The sequence below is a fragment of the Morone saxatilis genome, unplaced genomic scaffold (genome assembly GCF_004916995.1).
Source record: "Morone saxatilis isolate NCDOM2014 unplaced genomic scaffold, NCSU_SB_2.0 Contig14, whole genome shotgun sequence".
Taxonomy (NCBI): Eukaryota; Metazoa; Chordata; class Actinopteri; family Moronidae; genus Morone; species Morone saxatilis.
The window spans coordinates 14,453,521-14,463,791 of record NW_023339696.1 but is presented as its reverse complement, the minus strand read 5'-3'; the positions used below and the strand labels follow the sequence as shown (position 1 = coordinate 14,463,791).

The 10,271-nt window shown below is 42.2% G+C and overlaps 1 protein-coding gene across 1 annotated transcript in view; it reads right to left on the bottom strand.

Moving 5' to 3' along the window:
- lmx1al (LIM homeobox transcription factor 1, alpha-like) overlaps positions 1-10,271 on the bottom strand; it is a 17,588-nt gene that overhangs the window by 1,109 nt on the left and 6,208 nt on the right. Inside the window, exons 4-8 of the mRNA XM_035655252.1 lie at positions 1,559-1,791; positions 882-1,045; positions 628-705; positions 415-535; positions 157-312 (exon numbers count right to left, since the gene is read on the bottom strand). Of these exons, the coding sequence (XP_035511145.1) occupies positions 157-312; positions 415-535; positions 628-705; positions 882-1,045; positions 1,559-1,791 (752 nt within the window). The remainder of the gene's footprint in view (positions 1-156; positions 313-414; positions 536-627; positions 706-881; positions 1,046-1,558; positions 1,792-10,271) is intronic.

Genomic DNA, 10,271 nt, shown 5'->3' with positions numbered 1-10,271 from the left:
AGCAGAAAACAGAACAGAACAGAAAGCATCTCAGCCTTTTCCTTACACCCTTATATCTTTTTACAACTGGAAACCAGGAAAATGTATTTTGCCTCAGAATGTTAACTCTGAGGGGACAATTTCCTTTGAATTTGCAGCTTCAACCTCCTGTCTTACCATAGGAGTGGAGCTGCTCATTGTTCAGCTGAGGCGGTGTAAGCCCATGTCGAAATGGCTCTCCGCCGTAGATGTTGGGGTCCAGAGCAAGTAGCTGCTGACGTGGCAGAGAGGGATACCCCAGTATCCCATCCATGCCATGGGTACTAGAGCCATCTGTGCAGAAATGATAAACCCTTTAGTCATACCATTTCATCATCTATTCTTCAAATCTTTGCTTATTCTTCTTGATCCTGCATTGGCACTTTAAGCTCTTACCCTCACTGTCGTCATTGCTCTGGCGGCCACCTCTGCTCGGTCCTCTCCTGGTCCCTCCCAGCTGCTCTTGTTCCTGCTGCTGCTGCTGCTGCTGCTGCTGTCGACGAGCTATCTTTTTCATCTGAAGTGCAAAAAACACAACTGTCTGTATGAATGTTTTCTTTGTGTGGATGTGTAAAACAGAATGTCCTCAGGAAATGCATAAAGTCTAACCTTGGCTCTCTGGTTTTGAAACCACACCTGCACAACGCGCACTGTCAGTCCAGTCTCCGCAGCCAGTGTTTCTCTCACCTACAGGTTAGAGTTTTTCATTGTTTTTAAAATACAAACTCTACAGCAACAAATACAGCTTGAAATTAATTGCTATACAGACAAAGACAAAGATGCCCAACAATAATAACGTATGCAAGTCAAGGGGGTATTACCCAGCAGACACATTAATTGATAAGACAAGCTGGTCCACCCACCTTGCGGCAAGGCTTAGCAGACACTTCAAAGGAGGCCTTGAAAGCACGGCGCTGCTGTGTGGTCAAGATGGTGCGTGGTCGCTTTGAACGTTTGTGTTCCTTGCTTTCATCACCACCTTTACCCCCACCAGAGCCTCCTCCGCCGTCCTCATCTTCACTTTTCACTGAGCAAGGTAAGTAGACAACAAAACAGTCAGAACAACCCGTAGCCTGAGTCTCTTAAGCTGTAGACATTTCCCAGAATGTCTGCAGACTGATCAGAAGTCAACACACTTCTGCTATACTTTCCAGACTGAAGTAACATTATCTGAAAATGAATGCTGACACAGCTAATTTTATTTTAAAATGGTGGTATTATTACTGCTACATATTTAAAACAGTTTGTTCAATTTTATAAGACCTTTTGCCATTCCGATCTGCTGTTGTGCCAAGCACTTGTATCGCATGCCACTGACTCAGTATCCCAGTGACCACTGAATGAGTAACCTACTCAGTGTGTGAAATCCAGTTCAATATACATTTCTACATACTGAAGGGGGCAGCTTGAGACTTATACCCTTAAACCCCATTTGCCCTTCTGGAGTTATGTGACTGAAATTGGCTGGGCAGAAAAGCCAAGCAACTATGAAACGATAGCTATATGATTCAGGCAAAGCAGCCTTATACTGCTTCTTTACCTGATTCAGTTGGTGTGGGACTAATAGCGGCCAGCATTTCCCTCTCCTTCTCGTAGTCCATGCGGCAGAGCAGCTGGCCTTCTTTCAGCACAAATTCATCACCTCTTTGCAGCCGGCGTTCACACTCACAGCAGGTGAAGCAGCCCAGGTGGTACACCTGGCCTTGCACACGCATTATCAGCTCCGAACGTCCAATCACTTGCAGGCAGGCGCTGCACTTTCTTACAAACAGCCTGGAGGGGCACAGAAAGACATATTCATAAGCTTATTATGTAAAGGATACCTACATAGAATGTGAAACATGGTATTATGGAAGTGCAAAAAAAAGAAGGTGAGGTAATTAAAGATGGAGGCATAGACAAGGAGCTCCGATACATTTACCCTCAGCTCAAATGATTCTGGAGATTAGCATAGTCTCTTAATTAAAGGTCGTATAAACATTACCCAATTCACAGAGCAACAAGGTGAACATCTGCTGAGAGGAATTACAGTAGTCTGCATTTCTACATTGTATTTTCTTTTCTCCCTCATTACAGTAGGTGGCAGTAGTTAGCTTGTGATAAGAGAGCTGCCTGAGTCTTTCCCTTTCAACTCCTGAAATTTCGAGATCTGTTTGATGGGGTTAACATCAGTCTATCCATATCCCACCCACAATCTTAAAGTACCTATTTAACACTATGAATAAAGCTTAATACAGAGTCCTTCTCAGGTCCATTGCTTTTCCCCATGACCACTTTTCTCCTTTTGTCCACCCATCTCTCCTCCTGTGAGATGTTATAACCCTTCAATTTCTCTCCTGCCTGGCCATCTCTTCACATCCCTATTTCCATTCACAGGGCCTAAGTCTTTGCCATTAAATTCCTCTCAAATCCCTGCTCTCACACTTGGTTTCCTCCCCCTCCCTCCCCAGTATTTTCTGCCAGCATTCCCAGTTCTCCCTCATGCCCTCCCAGCCTGCCTCCCCAGTTCACTGAAACTAATAAAGACAGGATTAATTAGATTGTTGTTTAAACAGTGCGATGGCCAGACAGACGCTGTAAACTCATAACCAGGGATTGGGGATAGCATGGGGTTAATCTCTCTCCTCTCACTTATGCACACTAAAACACACATACAAACATAGACACTCACACACACATGCATGCGCACGCACAGGCATGCACACAGACATTCGTTCATACCCACTGACTGAATATCAGTATACCTAGTCTGATATTGGCTAGTTACCCATGTTCACTATACCATCACCCATCATGATGCTGATGGTGAAACCTGCATTCAGGAAAAAGTAGACATATGCTTGATCACTAGAATTTCTCTTTAGCAACCAGGAAGTTAGCTCATAGGCCTAGGTGTTAAAAAGAGAAAGGGTGGTGGATGCAGAAATAGAGCAAAACCCAAACCTGGGCAAGAGGGAAAGGAAGATGAGAGGGGAGTAAAAAGGGGGAGGAAGGGACGAAGGCAGAAGTGTTGACGCTCCCTGACTGAGTGATAGGAAGGTGTTGCTGCCCAAATCTGGAGTGTAAAGAAGGAGCCAGGTCTGCACATTAGAGCTCCTAATCTGCGATTCTGTCCCAAACGCAGCTGCTACGGCTAATCTTTCTCAATCCATCTGCCAAACGCTCCCCAAATTCCCCAAATGACAGTGTCGCTAACTTAATATCATAATGCAAACACAAGTATCCCTATATAACAGCCCCAAGCAAATCTGTTGTGACAGGACCTTGTGTTTAACTAAAGGTTGCTAAACTTTTTTTCTTATAGAAACATTGCATTTCAGCTGAGAGAGGTGCTCCTCTACGGTAAAATATCTGCAAGAGCCTACATCTTAATGATAATATCTAGCATCTCATACAGATTCCACAAGAGCGATCACCACCCTGCTCTGTGCAGCCTCACTCTCCATCCAAACACACTCTTCAACACCTTAAATGCTCCCTTTCACAGTGAACATAATTGTCAAAGGATTGCTTGACATAAGACTGATGATGTTGGTGGTTAAGTCCCACACTCCCTAATCGGGGTGTACACAGCACGGTAGGAATTTACTCAACATGGCAAATGAAGGCAACTTGGGGCAACTGCCACAGAGGGGGGTCTGTAAGTAGATCAGTCTAATCCCTCTAATAGAAGTATCATTCACACTGCCCCTGACCAGGGTGTAGCTTCCAATAAATCAGTATGGACGTGATGGTTATAGAGCAGCTACATGAAGTAGGTGGTTTTAGGTTCCACCACACACTGGGTGAAATTGTTATTGTTATTATTATTAACAATTTCTGTGTGTATCTGAATATATTGTCTACACATTCTCTATATAAAAATCTTCTATCCAGGAAGTTATTAAAACAAATTTCAGTCTTCTTTGCATTTTATGTCATATGGTTTTATTGTTGTTCATGCTTCTTTTAGAATTTGTCATACTTTTTGAAGATAACATCACACTTGTGTTTTTGATTGTATCGTGTGTTTACAACTGAATAAAATATGAAACACTTAGTTTAAGACAATCCAGTTTTGATTATGTTATGGCACCACAATAAAAACGGATTATTTAGTTTGAATCAGCGGAAAAATGTATATTTGCATGATCAGACCTAAAATACAGAGAAAGTTTTTCTTCGTGCATTTGAATTTCTGCTATAAACAGCTGAGGTGTAGAGAAGAGAACAGCTGTGAACAAATCTATTAGAAAGGATATTTTGAAGAGGATTTTACTTTGGATTTAGAGGGCTTTCCTTTAATGAAGCGATGTGTGTAATATTCATATGTACAGAATTACAAAGAGGAGAAATGTAAGAGCAGACAGAAGACGGTCTGCTTGTGAGCCTGCGATGTACAAAACGTCAGGAACTTTGGCTGCAGGCACCTTTTATGTTTGGTGCCATGGATTTCTGAGGGGTTAGGGGGCATAACTAATTACAAGCTCTCTGATTATGAGATCAAATGCAGAGAGGCAGGAAAAGGTGATGTGTTGTAAGTATTGGGTGCTTATAAGCAGCCCCTTTCCTACTTGCTTAGGCATACAAACAGAATAACAGAATCTTCGTCATCTCCCTAAGCTGTGTCATGTGGCATTGTTTTGCCTGTGAGCTCTGACAAGCACGACATTGTGTGGACCGCAACACAATCATTCCATAAATATGTATGTGTCTCAGAGCAATTACAGTTGTTGTGCTTGCTTTCATAATTGATGAATATTTATACAGGTACCAGTTTGCCTATACAAACTCTAGGTTTTGAATACCTCGTATAGCACTGGTTTGGAGCAGTTGCATGTGAGAGCAGGGAAGAACATCACTTGGACAAATTACCTTAAGGCTTCACTCCGAAAATGTGGCTCATCAAAGATCAACCATTGTCACTCATTTATATCCTATAGTTGATTATGTGTTTCTGTCTAACAAACATATAATATGCTGAGATATTTATGTACAAGATTTAATCCCCAAATATATTATGTGTTAAGAATGACCGCGTGTCTCACACAAGTAGGTGTTTACACATTCCCTGAAAATGAAGGTACATCCAAGGATTCATGTGGTAGATGCAAAAAGAACAAATGATATGCAACAACCTTACTTTTAAGTTGTATTCTGTTTAGTATCAATTTCTTAGATGTGTGTGTAAGATTGTGTGTGTGTGTGTGTGTGTGTGGCTGTGTGTGTGTGCATGTGTGTGGATGTGTGTGCGCGCACTTTCGGCGGATATTGCTCTGTGAAGCAAAATGGCTCAGAGCCAGGGTTCAGTAATCACATCATCTCCTTTTATTAAATCTCCCTGCACTGCTTCTGTGTTATTAAAATCTCCCAGCATTCCCCACGATACTCACTACCTCTGCCACCACTCACTCACACTCACACAAATACACACATGTATATAAATATATATATACAGTACAGTCACACACACACGCAAACACACACACGTGGGGATATAGTCACATGCACACATAAACACAAATATGCACAGTTTGTGTAAACACAGATAAGGTGCCTGGGTACAAACATCAATAAAACACTGACAGATGCTGTCATTTGTGCAACGTACCCACCCAGGCATCAATACAGTAACATCATAAACAGTCCTCTTGCTCAATGAACGCTCTCCAAAATTTGTAAAAGCTATGTAATAGTTATCATCTAATGACCATGAGGCCCTGCAATGTATGGAATACATTTTTAGAGGCCTTTTCTGCACAAACCCTCAGCCAATCTCACAGTTATACAGTTACATGCCATAACTCTCACTGTAAATCGTTCACACTGGTAATAAGACCAGCTCAACATGGGAGCAGCACTGACGCCTGTAATATCCAAGACCTAATGTAATGTACCTGTGTAAAGTAACAACAAAAAACCTGCATGGTGTGCATGGTCTGCATGATATGTGTCTCTGGGTGTGTGTGCGATTTACACCTGATGCTACCAAGAATGAATGCTATGTGTGAGGATATGGGTGTGTGTTTGTGTGCGTGAGTGTGTGGGTGTGTCTGTGTGTGTGTGTGTGTGTGTGTTAGTTTAGATAAAACAGTTAATCCCCAGGCCACCAAAACGCAATATCCTGTCTGCCCGTTTCTCATTTCCTGTCTGTCTCTGGCGGAGTGGGAAGCAGCGGGGTGGGGGTGGCGGGGGACAGCGGGACCCGTTGCCCCAGAAACAGGAGATACAGCCAGTCGATTTGAGAAAAGTCTACGCCGATCTCCCTATCTCTCCCTCACTAGTGCGACCCCCTATTCTCTCTCTCTCTTTTCCTCTCCCTCTCTGCTTTTATTATCTCAGATTTAATAAAGCCAAGGCGAGCAGCTTGTTCTGCCATGAAACATTTATTAGCTGTCTGTTATAAAATTGTTGTGGGGGAGGAAAGATGATGGGGTCTCATCTCACATTATGCAAAAACAGTGGCAATATCACCCCCTCCTCTCACACATACACATGCACCCAGACAAAAATCTGCCCCTCCCTGCGGCCATATCCCTTCCTAAAACTCTCAGACACCTCGTCTTTACCTTCTTTATCCCATTTCGAACCCCTTCTCCATCGTTGAGATTTCTCCCTGATGTTCTTTCATTTATACCATAAAATCTGACTGTTCTCCAACAGCATGCAATCAAAACACAAAAACTCCCCCATCCCTACTTTCCTTTCCTCTGGCACACCTCCAACCATCATCTGTTGAGCTGCTGGTTTAGCTAATGTAAGGCTCCTGGGTAAGAGAGGAGTGTTTGAACGTTTCAGAACCGCATGCATGTATTATGTGTAGCCTCTCACTGGGATTCATACAGTTCAGTCCTGAGCTGTCAGTGCAGCCATGACTGACCTAAACGCACACTGAACCACAAACTTTCCTTCCACTTGCACACACATTATATGGGCAGAGATGTTGAGTTATTTAAGGGGAAAAAATATATATCTCACTTGCCTCCAATGATACTAGCAAGTGAAGAGTTCAACTGCCACCCTAATACAAAACATGACTTCTGAAAAGTCACATTAATGTTGATTTAAAAAAAATAAATGTTTATTTTCTTTGCTGTGAGCACCAACAAACTTCCATTTACCAATTCTCCAATTTTAGAGGTAATATCTCAAAACCTGAACAGATCAAACCAAAACTATCGGTATGTTTAGATACCACTAGAGTAAGCAAGAAATGTGTGGGGTTATTCTTTGGTAATTTTGTTGAACAGACCTCTTAAATTGTGATAGTTTCAGTATTGCGACTTGATATTAAAAGTAATTCAATTAGTATGGCACTGACTCACTGACCAGAGTTGAAGTGCTAGCTGATCGGGATAAGGGCTCGTTGTAAATATGTCTCGTCATTGCATAATTCTCTCTAACAGTATTTCCCTGCAGCCCGGTGTCAGGCCTGTCATCACAGGACAGCCACAGAATGCTGGGTAATTAGCACTGTACCCAATCAGCCTCCCCACCACCTCCTACCGTTGCCATCCTGAGAAACAAAGAGGCGCTGAGGGAGGGGAGGCGATTAAGAGAAAACAAGGGATAAATGGGGAGATAAACTGTTTGGTGTCATCGCTGCCATCAATCTCAACGAGAACGAAATGAGGTTTGGAATAGAGAAATATTATTACAAAGCAGACAGTGATGAACGAGGCAACGGATAAAGAGACAGGGAGAGAAATGGTGGGTGAGGTGGGGGTATGGAAGAGAGAACAGGGGTAGAAGATGCAGTTTCTATCCTCAGTCTCAGTGTTTTAGAGCAGCAAGACTCACAAGTTCACTCACATAAATGCACCGTAACTTGAGAGGATACTCTGTCAGGCCGTTAATGTTAGACTCACATATAGCTACCTGGTCAGCAGAGGGAGATTCCATAACTGTGGCGGCGGGGTCTCCCTCTCTCTGTCTGAAAAGAAAAGGTTTGTAAACCTAGATGTAGTCTCAGTGGCCTCCACCCCACAGAGTGAGGTATTAAACCCAAGGTTTAGTGAATATCCACCCCAGTGACCTGTTTTTCACAGGGCTGAAGCTGCCTTTATGGGGCTTACAAGGGAGCTTGCATGCAGGCTGCACACAGCGAGACTACCCTTCATTCTGTCTGGGCTCAGCACTATTGACCAGGGAACACTGGCCTTATACTGCTCAGTTTGGCAAGGAGCCATAATGTCGAGCCAGTGTGTAAAAGACAATGAATAAAAAAGTGTGTGTAGGATAATGAGGATGGTAGACATTATTTATGAAGGCTCATCATGTGGTTTCATTGTCTTTTTTTCAATCAGAATTATATTTATTCATCCTGTAACTCAAAATATACCACATTTCTACCAAGGCTTATTTATATCTTTAGAAAAACGTTGCTCATTACTACACAGACTTCCTGTTTCTGGTGTTTTCCATCCAAATTTTTTATAATTTTGCACATCTTCCCGGTACAAGTAATTCACTGCACCAGTGCATAAAAACATCCTGATTGGAATTTAAAGTGTGGAGGAAGGTCTTGCCACAAAATTATTCTAAAACCTCATGCAGAACATCTGGTCCATAACAGGATGGAGTTCCAGAGAATTTCTTGAGGTTTCAAAACAAAAATAAATCCACAGGAAAAATCCACAAGATGTACTTGAGTTTATTGTGTCTAAATCCCCTCATTTCCATAACAGATTGAGACCAGGGAATCTCAAAACCGAAGGCATAGCTCCTGTTTTATTACATAGATAAAATAAAGTAGGGTGATCCATATTCTTTTACAAGAAGTTTTAGATACTGAACTTGAATATGACTCACAACTAACCTGAATCTTCTAACTATATTCTATATAGTTCTGTATAGTGCTTAAATATTTGGATTAGGATTATGTCCTTCACCCTAGAAATTCGACCGTTATGTTGAAACCTGACATTGGCTTTTTGAGCATTGGAGTGATCAATTTAAAATCAATTAGAAGCAAAATATCCTTTGAAAACATGAAACATGCAAATGTTGAATAAACTTTTGCCTTGAAGGCAGTTTAGCCAAATGAATCAGGGTGGGGGATGGGTCACATTTCAAAATTAGATTTGTTTTCTCATTTGAATTGATAGACATTATGTTTTTTTTTCTCACCTCAAAAGAATAGATTCATTATAAAGAAATTCAGAGACGTCTCTGAATTTCTTTTAGAAATACTACCTACAATAAAAACAAATACACAGGGTAACAGTAGTGCGCAGTGTGGACTTTAGCTCATGCTGATGGAGAGTCAGGGAGGAGAGTTCTGCCTGTCTGTGTGATGGGTGATGTAATCAAAGCAAAGGATAAATTAAAAAATATTTAGACAAGCCAGAGATACTGCATTAGGGCGAGAGGGAAAATATTCCAGCATGAGCAAGAAAAGCCTGTAAGATGACCTGTTACCATGCATGGATACATTTCATCCACACATTCTTGAAAAGTAAGTAAATTACTTGACAATCAGTGCGTATTGACATCAGGCAATTGATTGCTTCTACCTCTTTCAACCCGCTAGAACTAAACTGGAATCAAGCTTCAAGTAGAGGGTTAAAAAGAAAAATAAGCATTCCCTGGTAATTGTATGAATTCCCCTTCGTCTTCCAAATTCTTGGACATGGTTATCTGTTACAATGCACACACCTGCTCTAGATGGGAGGGGAGGTGGGTGGGAGGGTGTAGTGTAAAGCGCTGATGGACAGACTGCAGGGAAAACAAGGAGACATTGTTGCTGATCCACTGAAGGTCACAGGCAGCGGTACTGTGTGCCAAGTCTGGCACCGCCTCACACAACAAGGCAACTATCCATATGCAATGTATAGGGGACTAAATCAACACCATAGTGAATGAGCTGCTGACTATTAATTTGGATCTACAATTACAGTCATTACACGAGGAGAGCAAATACGCTTTTTCATTCCATCACTGAAAATGAACCCAGTGCTTCATTTATGATAAGCTATTGCCTCTACATTTCCCACTCATTTTTCCAGATAAACGTCACACAATGAGACTTTCATCAGCCAGTTCCTCTCTCTCTCTCTCTCTGTCTCTTACTCTCTCCTCTCCAGATGTCAGGTACAGTGGGAGAGTCTGTGCTGTTGGATGCCGTCTGACACTTTTCAAAACAATGATAACAAGCTTCAGGCTCGTCCTTCAGCTGTCTACCCCTGGAGCTCCCACTGCAGGCACACCCACTGACCACGGCACACACCAAACAACTGACAAACACACCGCACGCACCCACGCACACACACACA